This window comes from Neolamprologus brichardi, chromosome 4 (genome assembly GCF_056152115.1).
Source record: "Neolamprologus brichardi isolate AB-2024 chromosome 4, ASM5615211v1, whole genome shotgun sequence".
In the NCBI taxonomy this organism is placed as follows: domain Eukaryota; kingdom Metazoa; phylum Chordata; class Actinopteri; order Cichliformes; family Cichlidae; genus Neolamprologus; species Neolamprologus brichardi.
Window position 1 is genome coordinate 11521409 of NC_142107.1, and position 26235 is coordinate 11547643.

At 38.1% G+C, this 26235-nt stretch overlaps 1 protein-coding gene and 1 long non-coding RNA gene across 2 annotated transcripts; one reads left to right on the forward strand and one right to left on the reverse strand.

Moving 5' to 3' along the window:
• Window positions 1–6588: 6588 nt before the first annotated feature.
• On the forward strand, window positions 6589–8497 carry LOC148102958 (uncharacterized). The gene is made up of 4 exons (XR_015719016.1): window positions 6589–6734; window positions 7406–7614; window positions 7778–7958; window positions 8330–8497. It is a non-coding gene; the product is annotated as an uncharacterized LOC148102958 (long non-coding RNA).
• A 1357-nt stretch (window positions 8498–9854) lies between these two features.
• Window positions 9855–23011, reverse strand: LOC102786762 (nuclear GTPase SLIP-GC-like). Its single transcript, XM_087839807.1, has 21 exons — window positions 22755–23011; window positions 22538–22619; window positions 22317–22429; window positions 21326–21350; window positions 21082–21168; window positions 20687–20774; window positions 17677–17890; window positions 17334–17555; window positions 16253–16459; window positions 15985–16160; window positions 14469–14562; window positions 14293–14380; window positions 14031–14152; window positions 12913–13086; window positions 12671–12825; window positions 12442–12559; window positions 12209–12317; window positions 11985–12115; window positions 11717–11798; window positions 11431–11512; window positions 9855–11282 (listed from the first exon to the last, which is right to left on the reverse strand). Exons 2-21 carry the CDS (start codon window positions 22602–22604, stop codon window positions 11213–11215), a joined length of 2424 nt encoding a protein of 807 aa, XP_087695933.1. The 5' UTR covers window positions 22605–22619; window positions 22755–23011; the 3' UTR covers window positions 9855–11212.
• Window positions 23012–26235: the final 3224 nt, after the last annotated feature.

Genomic DNA, 26235 nt, shown 5'->3' on the forward strand with positions numbered 1-26235 from the left:
AGGCAGGAAGAGGAGGTGTTTGTGCAGCGCAGATGGGAGTGGGTGGCAGACGGGTAACCTGCCTCAGAGGAAGTGGTTTTTTTTTGTTTGTTTGTTTAAAATCAATCAAAGGGATTAAAGTTTACAAATATTACAGTTTAAAAACGCAGTTTCATCTATACTTAAAATACACTGGAAAAAAACATCAAAAAAGGGAGAAAAAATACTTTCAGCTGTTCCCTTTTTCACAAAAACTCATCACAACAGACAGCTTCATATGTTAAGAATTTGTGCTGCTAACCAGAATCAAATCAGGGATCTTTCACTTCTTAGGCAAACAGAAAAATAACTATATTATGGAGCCACTAACATTATTAATTTGCCAAACTACATTATGGTTCTTAGATTAAAAATGTCACCATGGGTTTTATTATATGCTGCCACATTGTACTGATAATAAATGCGTGAAGCAATGTTGGGTGATGAAGACTTTTTAAAAGAATTCTTTATTATTACTATTCGTTTCATTTCAGTGTTATTTATAGATCACCAAATTGCAACAACAACAGCCTCAAGGCTCCTTATATTGCAAGGTGGCCCTACAATAATACATACAGAGGAAAACCCAACAATCATATGACCCCCTATGAGCAAGCACTTAGCCGACAGTGGGAAGGAAAAACTCCCTTTTAACAGGAAGAAACATCTGGCAGAACCAGGCTCAGAGAGGAGCGGCCATCTGCTGCGACCGGTTGGGGTGAGAGAACGAAGACAGGATAAAGGCATGCTGTGGAAGAGAGACAGAGATTAATAACAGGTACAATTCAGTGCAGAGAGGTCTATTAACACATAGTGGGTGAGAAAGGTGACTGAAGAAGAAATACTCAATGCACCATGGGAATCCCCCAGTAGCATAACTAAGGGAGGATTCAGGGTCACCTGGTCCAGCCCTAACTATATGCTTTAGCAAAAAGGAAAGTTTGAAGTCTAATCTTAAAAGAAGAGTTAGTGTCTGTCTCCCAAATCCAAACTGGAAGCTGGTTCTATATTGTGGGGCCTGAAAACCGAAGGCTCTGCCTCCCATTCTACTTTTAAATAATACTTTTAATATTTTAAATACTCTAGGAACAACAAGTAAGCCTGCAGTGCGAGAGCGAAGTGCTATACTACAAGGTCATTAAGATAAGATGGGGCCTGATTATTTAAGACCTTGTATGTGAGGAGCAGGATTTTGAATTCAATTCTGTATTTAACAGGAAGCCAATGAAGGGAAGCCAATATAATAGGTATACTTTAGGACATCCCGATAACAATGAATTACAGTAGTCCAGCCTAGAAGTAATAAATGCATGAACTAGTTTTTCAGCATCACTCTGAGACAGGATATTTCTAATTTTAGAGCACAGGTGTCGAACTCCAGGCCTTGAGGGTCGGTGTCCTGCAGGCAGTGGCGGTCCAAGCCTGTTTGGCGCCCTGGGCGAACATTCCCTCTAAGACATAAAACTTTATGTGTGTGTGTGTGTAAGTAAATGTGTGTATAAATATTAAGGATTGTACATAAAGCATAACAAACATAAAACTGTTGTCGGAACCATACTGAATTTCACCAGAGAAACATACACACACACATGCATTGTATGCAAACAGCTACCAGACAGCTATCATAATTTGTCATACAATGAGAACAGGACAAATCAACAATTGACAATGACTAATTAATATTCAAATCTGTAACATAATGTATTTTTTGGAGTTTAGTCTGTTACTGTTACTATTTTTACCATTTCTTCTTGGAGCAACTGTAACGCACATAATTTCTTTAAGGGTTAATAAAGTATTCTGATTCTGATAGTTTCAGGCTACATGCCATTATCCAATGACACATCTGCTTACCTGTATCTTTTGCTCGTTTCTCCTCCTCTTCTTTTCTCTTTTTTCTAAACTGAGCACCTGATGGCTTTGAACTTTTCTTGTCCATCTTGGTTTTAATTTTGCACTCCAGTATGAACACCCATTCCCCAACCCGAGGATCACCACAACATAACCTAACAGACCTACACCTTTGTTCACAGATTCACTTTGTCTAAGGTGTATTTCTGGGATTTCACACAACCCAGGATTCAAATCATGAATACATAATGGGCTTGCATTTACAACATTATGAATTAAATGTGCTCTGGAAGTAGCCGCCCCCCTGCCCTTTCGACGGGTTGTGTGTGAGACTTTAAATCATCAAACTATAAAATATAAATTTTAAATTGTTATTGAGCCCTTTACCCCATCCTAAAGTGTATATTTATTTTCTTACTCTTCTTATATTTATTGTTTGTTTACTTGCACTGCTGTAACTGGAGCCTCGTTTCTCTATATACTGGACTGTATGTAGCGGAGATGTCAATAAAGTTTACTTTGACTTCAGCAGCGAGCAGGCGCACCGAGGGCTCTCGCGCTCACTTTCAATTTCGAAAAAACATCGGTGCAAATTATAAATCTGTATCATAATGTCTGGTGTTTTCGTGTTTGTTGGTTTGTTTTTATTTTGTTTGATTTTGCGAGTTGGTTATTAGATGCTGCTCCAGCTGGTCAGAAAATCCCCCGCCGCCCCGCCCTCTCCTCCCTGTGCCGCAAGCAGCAGGCGCACCTCGCAAACAGAGGGCGCCCTTACTCCCGCAAATGGGCGATAGTAAACCCCAGTATGCGCTGGCATGACGTCGGGGCAGAATGAGTACGAACAATTTTTTATTTTATTTTTTTGTCGATGCCCGCGATGCCGCCCCCCACCACGATGCCGCCCCAGGCAACCGCCCGTGTCGGCCGTATCAAAAACCGCTACTGCCTGCAGGTTTTAGATGTTTCCTTGATCCAACACAGCTGATTGAAATGGCTAAATGACCTCCTCAACATGTCTTGAAGTTCTCCAGAGGCCTGTTAATGAACTCATCATGTGATTCAGGTGTGTTGACCCAGGGTGAGATCTGAAACCTGCAGGACACCGGCCCTCGAGGCCTGGAGTTCGACACCCCTGTTTTAGAGATATTGCGCAAATGGAAGAAAGCAGCCCTACATATTTGTTTAATATGTGCATTGAAGGGCATATCCTGGTCAAAAATCACTCCAAGGTTCCTCACAGTGTTAGTGGAGGTGAAGATAATGCCATCCAGAGTAAAAATCTGGTTAGGTGCCATATTTCTAAGATATTCAGGGCCGAAAACAACAACCTCAGTCTGAAATCTTTACTACCATTTTTAATCCTTACAAATACTAATAAAAATATAAATTGTAAATGTTCTCTGTCATAATTAACAGCCCACCCTCGAACAACAAATAATATGCAACTGTAAAGTTTGACTTGCTGAATTATGGTGTATACCTGATAAATTCACTGACAATTAAAGCAAAAAGAATTGATAAATCTTGGCTCTAATTTGTTGCTGAATCAGTGTTTGTGTTTTTAGAATGGCATATTGAACATACTCAAATGTTTTATTGCTACATAAAATGATTGTGGTTCACACAAACATGCATTCTTTTCCTCCCTGCTGTATTCATTTTAAATTATGCAAAACACAAAAAGGGACAGCATGAAAACATTTGTAGGGCCACATAAAATATCTGCAGTTTGTGATGTGATAATAAAATGAAAACAAATGATTTTCATTCCAGATTCAAAGTACTAAAGACAATGAGATCCCCTGGTTCGTCTCTGTCTAAAAGTGAAAAAAAAAGGACTGAACATCCAGCCTTTTTATGGGAATCGGGATACAGAGTGATAAAATTGAGTTTATTTAAATAAATAGTTAATCATGTTTATATTGTGGAAGTCTAAGAGATGTGAGATTCTCTGAGTTTGCCATCTATTATTAAGAAAGAAGTTATATTAAGTATGCTGTGATTGGTAAACACACAACATTCATGTGTAATTAGTACATGATTATGCATGAAGTGTATGAAGGAAAGTACAGTGGAACCCCAGCTTACGAAGACCCCATTTAAATTCAAGTTACAAAGGCACTTAATGGCAATAATAATAATAATAATAATAATAATTATTATTATTATTATTATTATTATTATTAATAATAATAATAATAATAATAATAATAATAATAATAATAATTATTATTATTATTATTATTATTATTATTATTATTATTATTATTATTAATAATAATAATAATAATAATAATAATAATAATAATAAAAAATACATATAATAACATATATATGTAATTATCTTATGTGTATGATTTCCTTTGACCAGAATGGTCTTGCAAAAAGAGATTTGGTCCTCTGTATAAATAATGGTTAATTATCCCTAAAGTAAAAGGTCTTACTTAAATGTTTATATACTCACTTTATAAAAGCACCAAGCTGTTCTTTGTCGTCTATATGGTGCTTGATTTTGTTCATTATGCCTTTCACGTCAGCAAGAGCATTCTAGCTTCTGTCAGAGTGAAAGTAAAGAAGTGTTTAGCAGGAATTAGGAACCATTATAACAAAATGAGCAAATGAGCAAAATAAACAAACTGATATACATAATGAGCAATGTATCGCATTCTTACTGACCACTTACCAAATGTAAAATGTATGGCAATAAGTTTATTGTTCAAGTTAAGTTTGATTTGAAATTACATTTTTTTTTTTCATTTTATTTTACTACATCTCTGTCATGGGTCAAAGATGCTATGAGGTGCCGTAAAGAACATTATTACTGAAACACTCACCACTGAAAACCAAGCCATTTCAGATGAACAGGAAGTTTTTTCCTGACAAGGAAAAAGTGGTACATTTCAAACCGCTACACAGATGTCTACTCAATAACCTGCTAGTAGCCTAAGTGAAGCAGCCGCATTACTCTGTCAAATGCAACAGCCGTGGGCAGTCGGTTGTAAGACTACGGTCAAGTGAGTCCTCACTAATATTTCAAACTAAACAGGTTTTCTAGATCAAATCCACCACCTCTCATACTTTGAATAAATTAAAAATACACACAAAATGGGCATATCACATCAATGATCGACCTGCTCATTACTATGTCCACCTTGTTACTGTGGAAAACGAGGAAGACGTTTTTTGCTTAAATTAGCCATTATCACTTAAGTCAGGGGTTCTTACATTTTGTTTGTTTTTATCTCAGGGCCTGACGTTTTCACTACAAAGTGGCCCAGGGCCCATTCAGATATTAACACTGTATTGAATAAATTAATTTTGCTTTTGGTTTGATTTATATTTAATAACTAAATCAATTCTACCTCATTTTAACAGCTAAAACCTTGCCAAATAAACATGATGATGACATGATGCAATGTAAAAATCACAAAGACATTTATTTATTACATGTATGTGAACCTGGACATAAAAAATGCCAAACAGGTCAATAATTCATGAAACAAATCAAACTGCAAGTAGAAATTGAAAGGCTCAAGTCAAGCTTAATAACACAAAAAAAAAATTATAATTAAATTTTACTACAGCAAAAGAGACAAGAAAAAAGGGACTGATCTAGTTGTAAAGAGAAAAAATGAGTATTTTTATTCTTTCCAGAAGCTGATGCTGTATGTCTAAGGCCATGTCCATGATTCGGTGGCTCGCAGTGTTGTTTGAGTGTTCTTTGCAGCAGCCCCTCCGATGATCTCATGGCACATATATACAGTGGCAGGCCAAATCAATTCAGTGCTTCAATGTATAGCATTACTCCACACATTGGGCTCTCGGGTCCGCCTCATTTCCTCTGTTCACAAACCCATGCTTCAGGAAGTCAAAGCTGTACTTGCGCAAACATTTTGACTTTTGGGAGGGGGTTGTCACCTTTATCTTCCTTTTTGCATTTTAAGAACTTCTCCATATATTTTGCTAACTGCAAACAGCAGGCAGACTTGTCTTTTTCTTCTTGCTTTTTGAGGCTGTTTAGAATTGAAATGACATCTAGAGATGGCACGATACCACTTTTTTATGTCCGATACCGATACCGATATCATAAATTTGGATATCTGCCGATACCGATATGAATCCGATATATAATGTGTTTTTTAATCAATAAAACGTTTTTTTAATATCTTGCTGCATTTTGTATAAGTTTATACTCAAGTTTAAATAAATAACAACACTAAAGCTATTCTGTTACACCTGTATGCAAAAAATACACTGCACCCAAAATATTTCATAGTTCAGCAACACTGATCAATCTAATAAACTTAAACCTGCTCCATCCTCCCTATTCTGGTATTTTAAAGAGTACTTAGCAGAAATATTAAGCAACCGAACTAATAGGGTTGCAAACTCCCAGCAAAAAAAAAAAAAAAAAAGGGAACCACCCCCCCACCCTCCAGCTCATGATGCTTAATCGATGTAATCAAATTTAATTTGACGCAGGGGGAAAATGCACAGAAATGAATTATTTTTCAAGAATAATTAAATAGATTCAACATCTTTCTTCAACAGAACTGCACAGATGGTATCCCAGATAGCAAGGAAACATTGAACAGATGTTGATTTTCCATCTGAACCATCAGAATCGTCAGGGTTGAAATGTCAACACAAATCCAATGTTGAAACAACACTGAAATACTGATGAAACCGCTTACAGCTGCTAACACTTGGACTATTCCATAGCCCCCCCTCTCACAGTGGTACATCCCTTCAGGTAACCATTGTCTTGTACAGTAGAGCGGGACATTAGATTTACTCTCAGCGGAATTGACCGGAGAAGGCATCAGTTCATGCACTGCACTGGCCTGCACCACGATTAATATAAGGTAAGAATGAATGACTTTTGTTCTATTCGTTATTTCCACGGTTGCATTTGAATAACAGTAAAAAAACAAACAAACTTGTTAATGTAAAGTTTCGGACAAAATGTGGGAGCCCGAAATTGTGTCTACTTTCATCTTACAATCCGGCAACAAATAAATTGCACTGCGAACAAAGTCAACAAAGAAAACATTTTCGTTTCATACTTTTCCGTTATATTCCCTTACAAAGCTAGCTTAACGCTTCGAGGGTTCCTTTGTTCTTGCCGTCGCCTCGGCGCTTGACCCAGACTTTCGCTCTGTAGTTGCTTTTTAGCATAGTACTACAAAAAATTGTAAATCTGTGATATATGATTGATAAACGTAAAGGTAACTGTATAAATGTGTTCAATGACTTTGTTACTTTTAATGATTGGAGAGCACCCGCTTCGATTCGCACTCAATTCAAACTTTACGTTGCACGCTCACCTAACTTTACGTTGCACGCTCACCTAACTTTACGTTGCACGCTCACCTAACTTTACGTTGCACGCTCACCTAACTTTACGATGCACGCTCACCTACCTTGCGTTTGCACCTTTTGTCCACAGGTAAACTGCGTTTTATTATTTATATATTAGTTTTTCGCCTCTCACTGCTTAAACCATTAATCTTTCTGGAATTGTTTTTTTAAACAGATGCGACCTCACAAAAGATATTAGCTATGCTGTCAGACCTGACGACAGCTGTTAACGAACTCCGTGAGGAGGTCAGAGCCATCCGCCATCCCTGCTGCAATGAATCGGTAGATGCTGGGGTATTGCCTCTGGATTTGCCCTTGCACAACATTGAGGAGCTAAACAATGCAGAGGCAGCTTTTCAATCATAAGAGGCAAATAAGGCAATGGTAAGTATATAAAGGTTATGTACACTTTGTAACTATAAAGTGTAATAGCTGTCAGATGTGATTTAAATACATAACAACGGCCTGTTGATTAAACACACAAGCACTTGCATACACATTTAAGACATGAGACACGCTAATTCCATCTCTTAAAATGTGTCTATAGGTGAGACGCTTTGCCTTGATTGGAGGGACCACACTGGAGGTGCGAGTCCGCCGTGTAATGGCTTATGCCATTACAAACGAGCTGGCCTCGGTACTCAACTGGGTAGGGAAAAAAACCAAGGACCAGACAAAGCAAAAAATGGCATTTAAAGATACAGCGCTCTGCAAATGCATATATGGTGGTAAGTTTTACAGTTTTTTTGCTATATTACTTTGTCTTTCTTAATAACAAGACTTTCATGTCCGGTTAAGCTGGAGATGGAGTCTTTGGTCTTTGGCTTGTTTAGTCCTCGGGTTGTAGTTGTACAGCCCGAGGACCCCATGTTTATTTTGTTTTAAAGGATACACGGCACACCATGCTAAGACTTATCACTTATCACAGCTCATAGCTCTTTGGGAATCAAATGCGGCAGTTTGCAGATTTACGCCTGGTGACTTTCATGTTTATCAGCCTAGGAGTTTACATACTTTCTCCCCGCTGAAGACAGTTAACAAGAGCTTATTCATGTGCTCTAATTCACTTTTTTTGTTTGTGTGTGTATTTTTTTCCTAGATGGCCTGACGCAGCAGTTAGGGGCAAACTCTATGTCCAAGTTTGTCTTTGCACAAGCAGTGCAGAAATGGCTCCGATACGCCCCAGATCGTATGGGTATGGGTGGTGCAGGACGCACATCATGTATCCCCATCCCAGAGTAAAAAATTACAAACTTCTGTGAAACATATAAATGTAAATAGGAAACTGTCTTTTAATAAAGTATTTAGCAAACGAAACACGCCTATTGACCTTTTTTTGTTTATTTTTTTTCTCTGTTACATCACATGCAATGCTTTCTTATTTTAGGATATTAATATTGACATGATACATTGTGAGACATTTGTTGTTGTTTTTTTTTTTTATAAAGGGTGTCCAATTTGAGGAATAAGTACAATTATGTGTTTAGGTGGTTTAAGTATTGATGGAAACATGCAGTAGTTTAGTATTGGTTAAAATACCTATAAAGAAAGGTAGATTTCCAGTCATGATTTAACTGTTGTTTTAATAAAAAGCAACTGTGCGAAAGAGGTGGAAAATCAACACCATAGCTCAACAGTGTTTCAATATCAGAATCTGACATTGTTTCAATGTCAGGTTTCAACATTGATTCAACATCAAAACCTGACGTTGTTTCAACATTAAAAAAGGGTGCAAGAGTGACGTTAGGTCAACGTCACACTTCAACGTTGATTCAATGACGTCGCCTGATATTGACTCAACGTTGTTTCAATGTTTCCTTGCTATCTGGGATCTTCCCAAAGAAAAAAGTACTATAGCTTACTAGGGTATATTAGACTTAACAGTTACTATATACAGTAATGGACTTCTATACATTTTACATCAGATTAAAACTTTGGGTGTAAGATTCAGAAAATTATTTATTAAAAGCCAGACATTTTAAATGAGAATAAGAAAGAAAAGTACGTCTTTGTGCCCCCTTTTCCCTGTTCATGCCCTATCGGCCCCCCTGGCTACACTTTGCTAGATCCGCCCCTGCACAGTTACCAGCCGTCAGCTGTAGAAAAAGATCCTGGTGTAGAAAGTAATATTAAATAAATTCTAACAAGAGCTTATCAAGCTTAAACGTGCTGCTGTTGTTCAGCCGCTGGTTTCCTCTTTCTGGTGCAAAGTGGGCCAAAAACTAAGAAGAGAGACGGACTCGCTACAGAAAAGCCGATCAGCTGATTATTGATCAGTTTCACGTTTGAAGTAGCAGCAAGAAGAGGCAGTCGCTCCATATATCGGTTGTTAAGCTTAACGTGGGAATGCTTTACAAACATTCAGAGATGAACTTACACACTTGCTTTACTTCTCTCTGGGAAAACTTCCTCGGAGATGAAATGCTGGTTTGCTAGCAGCCGCTCTATCACGTGACCACACGGCTCCAACTTGCTGCGGTTATGAGCAGAGTTACGCCGTGTAGCAAGTTTTGTGAGGTGCTTTTTTGATATTTAATGGATCGGATTACATTTTTTATTTCTCGCCGATATCCGATCCAGTAATTTGGGTCAGTATCGGACCGATACCGATACGTAATATCGGATCGGTCCATCTCTAATGACATCTCGCTATAATATTATGAGTAAGGCTATAATGAAGAGGAACAAAAATGCACAAAAGTGATGGCATTTTAGGATACTTGTGCTAAAAAAAAGGAGAGAAATCTTTTTTTTCCCTGAAACATAATTGATTTCTAAGGTAAATTGGGATTAACAATGTAAGACAAGCTTTTAGAAATAATGTGATAATTTATTTTTATACAAAATACACTCAGTTCTTTTGTGGGGATTCAAATGACACAGAGTACTAGACCTGCAACAACAACAATGGCTGTTAAATGAGACAGAGGTGCACCTTAGACAAACTTAACTTCTGTCAACAGCACAAAATATCAATATCAATAAAGAGTCAGCTGATACTAATGCCAAAACAATGTTCATAATTAAATATTTTGTGAAGAATAAAGAAAGGTGACAGGTCAGAAAGGTTGTTGGGAGCAAGAAACTTACAATTAAAGAGCATAACAGGAATTATGAATGGGTCCTTGAAAAAAAGCAAACAAACTCTAAGTTTTACAAATAAATTTATGACTAGTTGTGTTTTTCATACACAAAATCCATCTAATCCTAATTCAGATATTGTTTTCAAGAGAAACACCTTCTGCTGTGGCTCTAATGTATGAAAACCTGTCAAAAACACATATTTGAGTGTGAAAGGTTGAGATGAAAAACTACTTTAAATTTCATAATCAGACCGTTAATTTCATAATGAAAAGAACTACTGAAACATTTATTGGAGGAAAACCTGGACACAATGTAGAGAGATAAAACTAGTCCTGTAGCTGCATGGAGATGGAGCTACTTGCCCTAAATGACCAATCAACGTTTACAAGATCAATTTTAGGAGTCATTAATACTAAAAATCTTAAAACAATGGTCTGGATGACTTGTTACCTTTAAATATTTGTAGGTAAATACAATCACAATTTTAATTGTAATATTAGATAAAATACATTGATGTTCCATTTAATTACACCTTAGTTGTGGGCTGTATTATAAAGTGTTACCATTTTTTATCTTGTGTGTTAAGTACACTGATTTTATATGTACTGAAATGTGCTATATCATTGCATTGTCATCTGAATGAACCATAACTAAACTCATAAAATAAAACGATTAAAATATATTTGAAATATATGTAGAGTGATGTGATGTGAATTCCTTTCAGTTTTTCCTCAAACTTCAAACATTAAAAGATAAATATGTCTTACAGAAATAAAAGTCCACAATCACTTATAATGACATTCACAAAATCAAAGTCAAATGTCACCAAACAACTTTTAAAGGGACCAAATAAAAACAACTGAAAATGATTGAGACCAAATCAGATGTTTTTTTTGTTTTAAACAGCACTTCCTCTGGGAAGACCTGTTTGTGTCCAGGTTTCTGCAGTTTCTACCTGGTCAGCAAATCTGAAACATTAAAAAAAGGTTTAACAATGAGCAATAAGGACCAAAATATATATATATAGATATAGATAGATATATAGATATATAGATAGATAGATAGATAGATAGATATTTTTTTATGTAATACTGATGATGACATATAAGGATTTACCCAGTTAGTGATGTTTCATCACCTGGAGTGCCTACAAGTTTATCATAATGTTTCTTCACCATCTCAAGCTCTGTTGAAACATCTGAAAAACAAAACATTTTTTGAATTGTTTCCCCCCCAAGAGTGACTCACGTAATAGTGTGTGTGACTGTAAATTATAAGTTAATTTTAAAAATAGAGAGACAAATAGGTAAATAGACTGTGCTATCAGGTGAAAGATTTCAAAGATAAAGAGAAAAGGAAGGAAGCTTTATCAAATGTAAATACAGCAAACTGTCCTGTTTACCTGGGAGTAAGCCCCCATCAGTCTTGAATGAACGTTCAATGGATTCCTTCATAGTTTCCTCCAGAGTCTTCAGGATTTTTTCCTATTTTAAAAATTGTTATTACTTATCACAGATCAAAATATTGTGTTAAAGTCAAATACAATTACATTTAGAAGGTTCTCAGATACTGCATAAAAACATAAATGGAAACATATTTTTGTGTATTCCAGTTAAATATGGAAAAAGCCTTCATATGTTCATCCCATTTTTTCATAAAACATGACAAACCATCAAACTGTGCAACTTCTCCAACATGGTATTTTTTGCCCTCTCAAACATGTCCTCCTTTGAGTGCACGTGGTCCGTAATAGTCTCCCTCATGTTGTACAGCGTGTCTTTTCCACTAAATTCTGCAGCCTCTACAATAAGACAGAAAGCTCTAATCAGATTTCTCTTTCTGAATAATGATAAATATAAATGTGTTTTTGTGAATCTCTGATCTTATTTCTTACTCTTGTAGCCTTCATCCATAATGTCTTCAATTGTCTCTGTCAGACTGCTGTAGACTCTTTTCTTCTGTTTCCGCATCATTCTGTTCAGTTTTGCCTTAATTTTTTCTTCCTTAGAAAACAAACATGAAATATGGATGAACATCACTTGAAATCACATCAAGCCATAAAACTAAGGTTAATTTTTCATGTTTTCCATTTACTGTCCATTATGTCAGTAAAGTTTCATCTCTTACCTCTGTCTTGAGAAATCTGAGCTGCAGTTCAGCATTTTTGTACTTTTCAAACAGAGAATCGGTGTTAAGAGAAAATGTATCGATGACTCCATTGAATGCTCCATGTTCTGAGTCATTTCTAAAACATATAAACATTGTGGTTATTAATGGCAGAATTGGCAAGTTTATATGTTATAATTACATATCTTGGATAATATTATGTGACTGCTTAGAACTTATTTTTTCTTACGGGAAGGTCTTTCTGAATTCATCATCAATGCTGTCGATCAGACAGGAAGCCAACTTCATATTAAGGTTAATTAAGGTCCCTTTCTTTGGTTTGTAGACGCCACCATTCTTAACAACACACTTCAGTACCTTGTGAAAAGCACCACCCTTCTTTCCCTAAAACAGAAAAGAAAAGAAGAAGTATTTAAACACATATTCATGTAAAATATGTTGTTTTGTTGTAACTATATTTAAAATACATACACGATACAAGAAGTTCTTGAGTTTTTCTCCGTATGATCCTTTGGATTTCTCAACGCCATCATCAAGATATTTTTCAAAAGCTGTATAGGTGTCTTCCATTTCTTTGTTGACATTACGAAGTTGGAGGTTCGTGTTTCTCTCAAGTTCTGCACACACCTCGGCTTTTTTATCATCCTGAAAAATTTTTGAAGGAATAAAATCATAAAAACAACTTGTTTCGTATAGATTTATGAAATCAATTGATTTTAAAAGTCACTGTCCTGTAATAAGAACCTGAGAAGAAAATTGAACAGCAAAAATAAATAAATCAATTAATAAATCATAAATTAATAGATTAAAAAAAACAAGATACTCGAAAAAAATTGGGAAATCCCAACATGTAAGAGAATGTGTATCTTTTAAGTTGGGCATACACTCTGAGATTTTTGGTCTATTTTGAGACGATTTTTCAGTCATGCGACCGTTTTCGGGATTGGTCCGAGTTTTCCCCTAATCGTGTGTCATGCATCGTGTAGTATACGTGGGGTAACAAGAAGCGATTAATACCTCACGATCAGTTCCCGATCATCAATCGTTTGATCATAAGAAAATTAAACCTGTTTGAAATCCTGTCGCTTGTTGTGAGGGTGTCAACGCAGCCTCTCACACTAGCTCCATCTTTCAGAAGTGAAAAGGTGGAGCAGCAGCACAGCAGTGCAGCGTGTGATCTGGACATAAGCGATGGAGGCACAACTTGTAGAACTTTGGCAAGCTCATCTGAGCCTTTTCGATGTGGCCTCACAAAATTATCACGACCACAACAACCGTGAAAATAGGTGGATGGACATTGCTGTTCATTTGCAGCTGCCTGGTCAATGTTTTTCATTAGCAATTTAGTAATGTTGATGGTGGTGGTGTGTGTGTGTCTGTGTGAGTAAAAGACAGAGAGGGAGAGACAGATTTTGTGTTATGGACGCACAGTGTGAGCACATCAGAGCATCGGGCCGTATAGTGTGAAAACCCTGCTCCGTGACCTACGAACTTCTCACCCCTGTGATTCAATCGTACAGTTTGAGCAGAAGCTGAATAACGCGGCTGAAAAAAAATCGCAGTGTATGCCCAGCATTAGTTGACCTTACCACTCCTCTGGAGTTGGCTCCGTGAATCAGAGACAGAATCCCGTGAGCTCCATTCACATAGTTTACTGTCTCTGAGTGACAGTCATTCAGATCTTGCAAAAATCCCTGAAGTTGAGGTATTTCTGTTGAGAAGAAATTTCAGTGCCAGTTTGACATTACTTAAATTCAAATTAAATAATTCTTCTTTCAGTGAGAGCAAACTAAAATAACACGTGCATTTCAGCTGTTTATATTCTGTTAGCAAAACGGAGACTTCATTTACCAGTTTCATCTGGACTTAGATGCTTCCCTTTTAGGAACTCTTTGGAGCTCACTGTGAACACTTTGAAACTGTCATCAGTGAAGTGTTTCTGGGGAAAAATGTGATTTAATTTTAAAGCAACCTTACAACTATGGAGAGTCTTTACATTAGATTTTCTGTCAGTCTATAAAACTCACCTTAATCTTGCTTCTCTTGTTGAATTCTTTCCTTACTCCATCCTTGGCTTGCATGTTTCTTTTAACTATTCGATCATGGATATCAGCTGATGAACTACAACAAATGTGCATATATGTACTGTTACCATCATCACTATTATTATCACCATCATTAATCTGGGGCAGGCTGGGTGGTTTTGATTTACTCTTGAGCTACATCCCCACGTACAAAGGTATTTTTTCATTTTTTAAAAATCGCATCGAGTGCACTTTTTAAAAAATATCTCTGTTCACATGTAAACGCAAAAACAAAGTCAAACACTGTCAAGAAAATGCCAAATCCTAACTTAATAGAATTATGTCCTCTTTTCTTTTCAAGTGCCTTCATTATTTCCAATGTTAATAACTAAACTGTATTTTGGATTTTATCTCACTAGCTCTTTTGGCCTGAGTTTATTCAATAAAGAAAGAAACTGACAATTTTACATTTGTCTTAGTGATTTATAATCATGAGTCACAGCTCTCTGAAATACGGCATTGAAAATAACATGGACTGAAAAAAGGCATTGGTGTTGGGACTTGGGTTGTGACAGTGTCTGTGTATTTTACTCTGACACCTCTGTCTTTCTAAGTAGAAGGACAGTAACTGCATGTGTATATGTAAGCGTGTAAAAAATTCAGATAGTATTTTGTTTCTGTCTCCCATTTTGAAAATTCATCAAATGTAAACAATAACGTGGCGCACAGCGTGGCGTCATGTTTGATGTTGCGTGACTAACTCCCCCTATTCCTCGTCCACGGGTAAATGCAAAAACTGTGTTTTCGAAAATCTCCAAGCTGGCAGGAGTTTAAAAAAAATCTCAGTTTTCAGTGATCCAAAACGCCATTTACGTGTGGATGAAAAGCCCAAACCTATAGAAAAAGCTGCATTTTCATAAATACCAGTGTAGCTGTGGACGTAGGCTTGGCCTTTAGGCAAAAATGTGGGAGGCTCCCTTTCTGACTAAGCTGAGCTTTCCCTGACTGTCGCACACATATAACTCATTGTTATCGCCTAGATTGAATTTAAAAACTGACTGTGGCACTGCATCTCTGCCACCTACGGTGGTGTTCTCCACTAATTCACCAGTTCATATTAGTTTATTCAGTTTATATTTTTCTTTCATTGTAAATAAACCTATTAAACTTCACATCAGTTGTGCACACATAAAAGCTGCTATGATACCAGTTGCAACTCTTTCTCCTCCTGCTCTCCTGTTATTGCTCACCCTCTTCTCTCTTGCTGTCCCTAAAACTAAAGAAATCTATTACCTTTGCCACTCTCCACTATTCCACTCCCTCTCTCTCTTACTCAGTCCACCATATTCAATAAACTTTATAAAATTGTATCTGCCTCTGAGACTCCCTTTGACCCAAATGTTCTGTATTATAAAAAAAATTATGTAAAAAAAAAGGCTCAACTCTGTGTTTCATTCTAGCCTGCGTTGATCTTACATGGAAACACCGTGTAGTTGATCAGCATTCAAAATGTACTTACAGATCATCTGAATCATCAAGAAGATCAGACTTGGTGCAGATAAAATGAATTTGCTGACATTCGCCACCATTTCCAATCAGACTACTGACACTTTCCAGGATCTCCCAGGCCTCTTTCTCTGATGCTGCTCGATTAATTTCAGTCACAATCCACACAATAGAACAATCTCCAACTATCTGAAAGGAGAATAACATGTCTCAGTGCTTAATAGAAAGATGACTGTTTACAGACAACACAGTATAAGCAAAGAGGAGTAAATGTGAATTACCCCTTTCCACATCTGATCTCTGCTCTTGTTACAGTCACCATTTCCAGGAAGGTCCACAAGTGTGACATGCTGGAGAAAAGGATTGTTTGGCACCCTGACAGTCACACACTTCACTAGTGGCCAAAACCACTTTTTTCCTTCATTACCTTCTCCTTGTTTTGAATCACTTCTTGTGTACTTGACACATTTTGCAGAAAGTTCATTAGCCTGCAATAAATAATGAAAGTAAAGCAGTGCAGTTTAATTTCAGTCCTCACAGAAAGTGCTTTATAGAAATCATTAAAAAGTCAGTGACATAAAAAAAAGTTAAGTAATTAGTGTTTAGTGTTTTTGATTTAAATGATCAGATTGTGTCATGTACAAGCTTCCCCTTGTGTTATATTGGACCAAGAAAAACATCAATCAAATCCAAAATGAAAATAATTTTTATGATTTATTTAATTTTTATTCTCTATTTAAATCATGCTATGAACACTCTTGTTCTCAACAGCCAGTATTACTATTAGCAGAAACTACTTCATGTCGGCCTTTTGCACAGTTGTCCACTTTAACTGACTGTCAGACAGTGATTTACTTTGTGGCCACTTTGATTCAGTCTTTGCTGACTTTGCTCAGCAGTGAATTTTTACGGAGCAATTTAAAGTGTAAGAGTAGGTTAAAATAGGGAACTGATCACTGTTGTGTAAAGACGTAAAGGTTCTTATTGCGATTTAAAAAAATAAAAATCATGCTCTACATCACGGACCTGGACCAGTCTTGGGTCTTGTTAACCACAGTTATTACAAGAACAGATTTATTTTTTCTGGAAATGTGATCATCTAAAGATCATTGTGGGATCTCAGTAAGATCTGTTTCAATCACTGGATCTGTTTTCAGTGTTTTGTTTTTTGGACTTTTGAATCTATGCTGCATGCCGTTTTCAGAAGTGAGTTATGTTTCTAGTTCTTAGTCTTTTGTTTATTTTTTCAGTTCCCTTTTTGTGTCCAGGTTGTCCTAGTTTCACCTGTTTGCCCTTCCCAGCATCCCCAGTGTGTAGACTATCATGGCTGTCTGTTATAGTAGTAATATGAGTTTGTCTTACTGATTCACATCTCAATATCTTCCGCCTGGATTGGAGAAATTCTGGAATTTCTTTGAAATATTTGTTCTCCATGAGGTTTTCAGAAGACTTTTCTTTCCATTCTTCTCCATAAAGTGCTGACAGCTTTTCAACAGCATCACGATAATCATCATCGTCTTCCTTTTCCTGATTTTCATTATTGTCAAGAAGCTGATGAAATGACCACAACTCATCTTTCCACTCCTACAAAAATAGATGACAAGCCATTTATTGGAGGAATGTACCCAGCCTTAAGCCCCAAGAACTGCACTATAACAAATGATTTAGCTTTAAGTAAAAATCAAACTTTGAGAATTCATTTTACCTCCTTTGTGATGAACTCAATTTCTGCTTCATACTTGTTGTGTGTGTTGGCTTCTACTTTGATCATGACTGAGGTGCAGGCATTGATGCTTCCTGAAGGTAAAAGATTCTTCTCTTCAATTATGGCATTTATCAAAGAGCTCTTTCCAGCCCCGGTTTTACCAAAGACACCAACCAGCTCCCTCTTGTCTGTCTCCAAATCACTGATCTTTTTCCTGATGAATGAGATTTTAAATATGGGTTAATTGGTTCAGTCATGAAAACATTTTTATGCATGCTTTAAAAAAGAGAGTTTCAAAGACAGTTATAATCATGGTAGTGATCATCAAATGAAATATCACTAAATATTTTAGTTTTATACACATACACCACTAATTGTTTACTGTATGTTGTTTTGATCCGCATCTTCCTTTTTGTGTCAGTTAAAGTGAAAATGTTTCCCCCAAGAGTTGGTAGATAACAGGAACAGGAAAAAAAAATGTAGTTAAGTCACCAAAACCTCCTAAAAATATCAGTCTTTGTTGGTCTTAACTTGGATAGTTTTATTTTACTAATAAATAACTCTGTGATCTATAGTTGTACTGCTGTTAAGTCACAAGTATAACGTAAAATAGCTAAACAAAGAACCAACACACCAAATAGACTGACACAAGAAACTAATTGGTGAATATGGAACCAAACTATCATCTGGCTGAGTGGTGCGACACCAACAACCTGCTGCTTAACACCGAGAAGATCAAGGAGCTCATCGTGGACTACAAGAGGAATGCTGACCCACATCCACCCATCTACATTAAAGGGACGGCTGTGGATTATGTGAGCAGCTTCAAGCTCCTTGGGGTCCACATCTCCGAGGATCTCATCTGGACGACCAACTGCTCCAAGTTGGTCAAGAAGGCTCACCAGCGCCTCTTCTTACTGAGGACTCTGAGGAAGAACCACCTGTCCTCAGACATCCTGATGAAATTCTACCGCTGCACCATCGAGAGCATCCTGACTAACTGTATAACAGTCTGGTATGGGAGCCTCTCTGCCTCGGACCGGAAGGCGTTGCAGAGGGTCGTGAAAACTGCCCAGCGCATCGGTGAAAGACCACTTCCTGCCATACAAGACATCTACAGGAAGGTGTCTGAAAAGGGCTGGGAAAATCATCAGAGGCCCCAGTCACCCAGCACAAGGACTCTTCGACTCCTGCCCTCTGGGAGGCGCTACATGAGCCACAGGACTAAGACCATCAGGTAGTGGAACAGCTTCTTCCCTACAGCTGTCAGACTCCTGAACTCTGACCCACATTAAACTCATGGACTGAACATACACACACCTACAACCACCTATAACTGAACACACACACAATGGACAAAACAAACAAATGGCCAACTGTACCCTCATACACAAAATGATAACATGGACTGGTTCAGGTGGTGGTTCACCAGCCTTACAACCACTAGCACTTTATATAACCACTGTAGAAATTACCCACATATTTCACTGATCTGAACTGCACTACTGTAAATGCTGTATAGACAATCATTCTGTACAATACAATAATTATAGTTCTACAACTGTTTACAACTGTTTATTAATACTCACAATTGTATATCTACAATCAGTATAGTTCATATTTCATATTTCTGTATAGTTTTCATATTTTTAACCATATTTAAATCCTGTTCATACCCTGTACATAGTTTGTACACTCACTACAGCCTGTACATACTTACAGTTATAGCATATTCATAAAATACCTTCATACCGTGTGCATTGTAACATACACATAATAGATCCATATTTTGTAAGAAATTTATATTATGGCTAAAGTACTTTCTGGATGGATGCAAACTGCATTTCGTTGCCTTGTACTTGTGACATGTACAATGACAATAAAGTTGAATTCTATTCTATTCTACTCTATTTTAAAAAGGTTCATGTACAGGCACCACAATGACATGGCACTGTTATCTCACACAACCATCTAGCTAGGGGCCTTTTTGTTTTGAGTTTACGTGTTTTCTACAAGCCCGTTCTCACTCCCGAGGTGTAATATAGTGACGGTTTGTCAACCCCCGAGGCGTTCCTGAGGAACCCGAAAAGTGACCTTCCGGGTTCTTATGGATCCATGCAGAATGACACTTCCGCGGTAATACAGGTCCCGGCCATGTATTCCAGCCCTAAACCTAACGTTAACCAGGACTTTATTGATGTTAGATGGTGTTTTCCAAAGTAATTTAAGTAAAACAAATGTATATGTGTAAATTCATTCCAAATAGTTCTCATGTTTTCTCATTTTTCTGATTTCGTATTATAGGGACGTGTTGGGTGGCCAGAAGCGTATACCAACGATTTGTCACTAGAAGAAAAAAAAAACAACAAAAAAACAGCTGAACATGAGAGGTTTTTGGACCAATTTTGTGTTCTCCATTCTTTAAGCACCGGTTCGAGCACCGGTTCGAGCACCGTTTAAGCACCGGCACCGTTTCAAAAGTACTGGTTTGGTACTGATATCGGATAAAACCTAAACGATACCCATCCCTATTTGTCACATAGCGTAACATGTTACGCTTTGGGAGTGAAAACGTGTTGTCTTTTCATGTTTGCCTTGGTTCTCTCCAGGTACTTTGGCTTTCTCCAACAGTCCAAAGACGTGCAATTAGTGCATTTAGGTTAATAAATTTTAAATCCTCATCAATGTAGTTACTCATTCCTGTGACTGCATCTTGGTGTAACCAGTGTGACATCCATAAAGTTTGTTTGAAGTTAATCATTTTAATTGTTGTGACCATGTGAATATACTGCTTATTTTTGTGTGTGTCAAGACTCTTGAAAAGGGACCATCTTCTCTGTGTGACTCAATTACACATAACTAGCAGTTTTTGAGGATGTTTTACAGATATTTTGTGCATTTTTGCTTTCTTTGAAAACAATCTCTCTTTGATCTGTTTGTGAAACTGTCACATGATCAGGAGTGGAACCAGGCCCATACATTACAAAATATGAAAAAAATTAATACTCACTTTAAGAAATCGCTGAGTTTGTCTTGGTCATTTAGTCTGGCATGTACAAATGTCATGATGCTTTTCACATCAGACTGTATGATTGATTCTGTGGACAAAGAAAGGAAAAAACTATTTAAAACAAATAGACTAGAATAAACAGAAAATGTAAAATCTCATGTGAAAAACAAACAAACGTCTGTGAATTAGAGAATATCAGGATCATAATGTGACCACTTACCAATCATACTTAGTCACCATGCATCAAGTGACTGTTACATTTTGACAACAGCCCAAAGAAAAAGTAATTTCTAACATCAAAGATGAAACTGGCATGTTGGACAAATTGTGCTGCACAGCGGTTTAACCCTATAGTGGCTTAAACTGTGACACTGTTTAAAAAGAGACGTAAATACCTGCAACTCCTGGCATAGACTGACGCTGTCGCTTAGCTGGTGACTGCAACCTGCTGCCGTCACTTTGAAGGTCTGATTTTCTCTTTCCTGATTGGATAAAAAGAATAAAAAAATAAGAACAAAAATGTGTTTCTCTCAGCAATGTAATTTATTCTTAGTAAAGTTATGTAGATTGAAAGGCACCCATATTTTATGCAAACACAGAATAATATGAGATGCAAAAAATACGATGCATGTGTCTCACCTGTATCACTTGTGAATGGCAAGACCTGAGGATGAATATGAGTTATACAGGAAATTATTACTATTTGCATTGGCATTGCTCTTTAACAAAATTTGAAGGACACTAGCATACAAGTTTTGCAATCAACAAACTTAAATGCAGTTATATTTATAACTAACAGACTGATGAAGAATACATTATAAATTACCTTATCACAGAATTGGAGACTTTGCTCCGCACCCTTAAAAATCCTATAGCTAGCCAGGCCCCTTTAGCCTGTCCAGTCAAAGGTTAGCTCCCTCTGGCAAATTGTCCCGAACAGTCGGGGAAACACGATGACTGGGTGATGGTGAGGAGGAAGCATAGTCTTAAACAGAAGCCCCCGGTACACCACCAACCTGTTCATGTGTCTAACTGTTTTTGCCCACTTGGCAAAACACTCGCTAGGAATCAAACTCTGGTAATTGGTGATTCTGTTCTGACCTGAATCGAGGAGGGGCCTATGGGTACACCTTTCGCCATCTTAAAATGCTGTAATTGCAGCCATTCCCCAAGTCTCTGAATGGTATTCATGGCCATTGATCAGTGGGTTTTGCTTAGTGGCTCTTGATCAATGGTCATGTGAATTTGCATAATTAACATTAGGGAACTGACCTCTCAGCCCATTGTTCCTTCACTGGACTGGTTTCAGTCATTATGCAAATGTATTGCAGTCAGCTGAAACTAAAGAAGTCACTTGGATGAGTGACGAAACGGTTCTCCCACAAAACGCTACGTCCAGATGAACAGAATCAACTTTTGGAGATTTACTTATCTGCATGATTGATGCATCAAGACAAAACGATAGAAATAGTAATTACTTAGATTGCCAGTTACAGAAAAAAACGTAAAATAGTTGCTTTTAACGCCATTTTCCCCATCACTGATTATTACTGCCAGTGTATTTTTAAATATCCAGATACAGTCACCTCTGTTCACTAAAATAGCAATGATTGTCAAAGAACTTAATTACCTTTAACAGCTTGAGGTTCTTCTTGAATCTCATTCTTGGTCCAGCTTTTGTGATCAAATTCTCAATTTCTCGATCATCAAGCTCAAAAATATTTTCTTCATCAATTTCTTGATCTGTAATTAAAAATAAAGTTGAAGAGATAAAGATTATTCTCAACTTACTTCACAGATCACATCAGAATCAATATCTGTACCCATCAGGGATTCACGTTAATACTTTACCTTTAAATTTCTCCACCCACTCACTTAGCCCCCATTCAACCAGTTTGGTTCTTACGAAATCATCCATGACCAAGAAATGAAACTGAAATATAAAATGCAATATTTAACCAGACAGTACTGCTTTACAGGTTAGACATTCGTGATCGACTTCTCCTTTAATGCACATATAATCAGAGACAGTGATATTAAATTCAGATTAAAAGTTCAAACTGCTCACCTTTTGTTAGAAGTAATGCTGGAAAAGGCTGCTGAGGGAGATGTGAGGGAAGTAGTGAGACACAAACACGAAACAGGCGGGAAAAATAAAAATCAAGCAAAAAGCAAAGTCCACAAACAGATACGGTTAAAAACAAACTGGAACTGTGTGGCTCAGACTGCACAATTGCAACTGCATCTATACATAAAATACAAAAGTAAATCCAACATGAGTAACGCGGAAGCAGGAAAAGCAGAACGGAGAACTGAGAAAGGCAGGAAGAGGAGGTGTTTGTGCAGCGCAGATGGGCGTGGCTGGAAGAGCGGTAACACCCTCCATCGGAGCCCTTTTTTTTCAACAATGAAACGATGATGGGTGAAAAACACTTAAAAAAAAAAAAAAAGCCTAATAATAAATACCATCTTTAATCCTTAAAAATACTAATAAAAATATAAAGTGCCACTCTTTTCTGTTAAAGTCATCAGCCCACCCACACCTATCCCCCAATAGATAAAATACAACTGTTAAGTTGCATATTATCTATTATCTTGCATCTATTATCTTGTTTTATAACCCCCAACACACAAACACATCCTCCAACCACACACACACACGCATGTTTTGCTTTCAAACTCCATTGCAGTGTATTTCGCACCTCAAACCTTTTGTAAACAATAAAACAAATACAAGAAACTGAAACAAATTACAGGTTGCAATAAAATAAAGTACTAACTCTTTTAATAACAGGAAAACACCAATATTTATGGTTTAATTTATTGTACGTGTAGTTCTTTTTAACTGTGTAAGAATATTTAACATTATGCTATCAATACATTAAAAAAAAAATCCTCTCTTCAAAATGGGTTTAAAAACATAAACAGCTGTGGGATACTGTTTGTCCATGATTTGGACAGCCCAGTGCGGGCTTCCGACGCAGGGGGATACCTATCTTGGCACTAGGGCTGGTTATCATCACTGATTTCTAGAATTGGTTGGATTCCAATTCGATTAAATTTTTCCTCAGACAGTCAGAAATATTAAAATTTTGATCATTTATCAGTACTTCATCAGAGGTTTAAGCATATGCAATATACACAGCAGATGCCTTTGTGTCAAAGTAACTGAGGATAAAACACAGAAAAACACGAAGGAGATTCTCCTGGCCTGGCTTTTCCTTAAAAATATTCTGCAGTGGATCAAAAACTGAAGAAAACCATTAATCAACATATGAACATTACCTGATGCTCTTTGAGGATAATAGCTTGCTTGGTATAGTTAGAGAGATTGTAGATTGCATAGTGGGAGGGGGCTGGGGTGCAGGGCAGGAGAACAGCTAACCCCCACCCCCAGGACTGGAGACCGCAGTTACAAGCCTGTGGGAGGGCAACCCTCCAGGGCAAAGAGAAGGAGAGTTTAGATTAGATAAAAACTTTATTAATCCCTCGGGTGGGTTCCTCTGGGAAATTTGTTTTCCAAAAAGCACAGCACCGACAGAAGTTACAGAGTTAAGAATATTATATATATATATATATATATATATATATATATATATATATATATATATATATATATATATATATATATATATATACACACACACATATATAAATACAAAGACATATATAGATAAAATATACAAAGGGGATAAATAGAATAAATAGGAATAAAAATAAAATAAAAATACAAGTGAATTGCACATTTCAAGTATGGAGTCTATTGCACCGCTGATTATTACCAAAAGCAACCTGTCACTGAACAGACTCTTCTGGTTGTTTATGGCCGTGTGCAGAGGATGCCCAGCATTGTCCATAATGTCCAGCAGTTTCTTTAGTGTCCTTTTCTCTGCCACTGACACCAGAGTGTCCAGCTTCATGCCGACCACAGAGCCAGCCTTCCTGATCAGTTTTTCCAGCCTGGATGAGTCCTTCTTTGCTGTGCTGCTCCCCCAGCACACCACAGCATAGAACAGTACTCCAGCAACTACCGACTGGTAAAACATCCTCAGGAGCTTCCTGCAGATGTTGAAAGACCTCAGCCTCCTGAGGAAGTACAGTCGGCTTTGGGCTTTTTTGTACAGGTGCTCTGTGTTGCATGACCAGTCCAGTTTATTGTCCACCCACAGCCCGAGGTACTTGTACTTGTTGACCACCTCCACCTCCTCCCCCTCTATCTGAACCGGCAGTGGACCTGCTCTGGATCTCCCAAAGTCCACAACCAGTTCCTTAGTCTTTGAGGTGTTGAGTTGCAGGTGGTTTGTGTGACTCCATGCGACAAAGTTCCTCACCAGACTTCTGTACTCCTCTTCCTGGTCATCCCAGATACACCCCATGATGGCTGTGTCGTCTGCAAACTTCTGAATGTGGCATAATTCAGAGTTGTAGCAGAAGTCAGAGGTGTACAGGGTGAAGAGAAGAGGGGACAGCACAGTTCCCTGTGGTGCTCCTGTGCTGCTGACCACAGTGTCAGACGTGATGTCCTTCAGCCTGACGTACTGTGGCCTGTCGGTGAGGTAGTCGGAGATCCAAGCCACCAGGCAGGGGTCCACCTCCATCCTGTTCAGTTTCTCCTGGAGCAGACAGGGCCGGATGGTATTAAAGGCACTGGAAAAGTCAAGAAACAGGATCCTGACCGTGCCTTTTCCCCCATCGAGGTGTGAGTGGGCTCTATGCAGGAGGTACAGGATGGCATCCTCCACTCCGACACCTGCCTTGTAGGCGAACTGTAGTGGGTCCTGGGCATGTTCTACCTGTGGTCGGAGGAGGTTGAGGAAGAGCCGCTCTAGAGTCTTCATAAGATGTGATGTCAGTGCCACCGGTCGGAAGTCATTCAGCTCATTGGGCCGGTTCCTTTTGGGGACCGGGACGATGCAGGATGTCTTCCATAGGGCGGGCACTCTCCCCAGTTGCAGACTGAGATTGAAGACTCGTTGTAGCGGCTCCCCAAGTTCAGCAGCACACGCCTTTAGCATCCTCGGACACACCTTGTCCGGACCTGCTGCCTTTCTGGGGCGAAGCTTCCTCAGTTGTCTCCTGACCTGATCCACTGTGACACTGGGAGATGATTGGAAGGAGAGGGGGGAAGATGTCCTGCTGCTGAGAGAGGGATTGGAGGAGGGGGGTGTCATCATAGTGTCAGGAAGGGGGGGAAGCAAGGGAGGTAGGAGAGTGGGGAGAGGGCTCTGTAGTAAAGGTGAGGGTGAGGGTGAGGGTGGGGGGGTTGTGGGCTGGTCAAACCTGTTGAAGAAGTTGTTGAGTTCGTTTGCCTTCTCCACAGTCCCCCCCACTGTGCTGTTCTTGGTGTTGTGGCCTGTGATGGTTTTCACACCATTCCAGACCTCCCTCATATTGTTCCTCTCCAACTTCTGCTCCACCTTCCTCCTGTAGGTGTCCTTTGCTTCCCTCAGGCAGCGTTTCACCTCCCGCTGTGCTGCTTTCATCTCCTCCTTCACTTTGCTCCTGAAAGCCTTCTTCTTCATGTTGAGGACAGCTTTGACTTCCTGTGT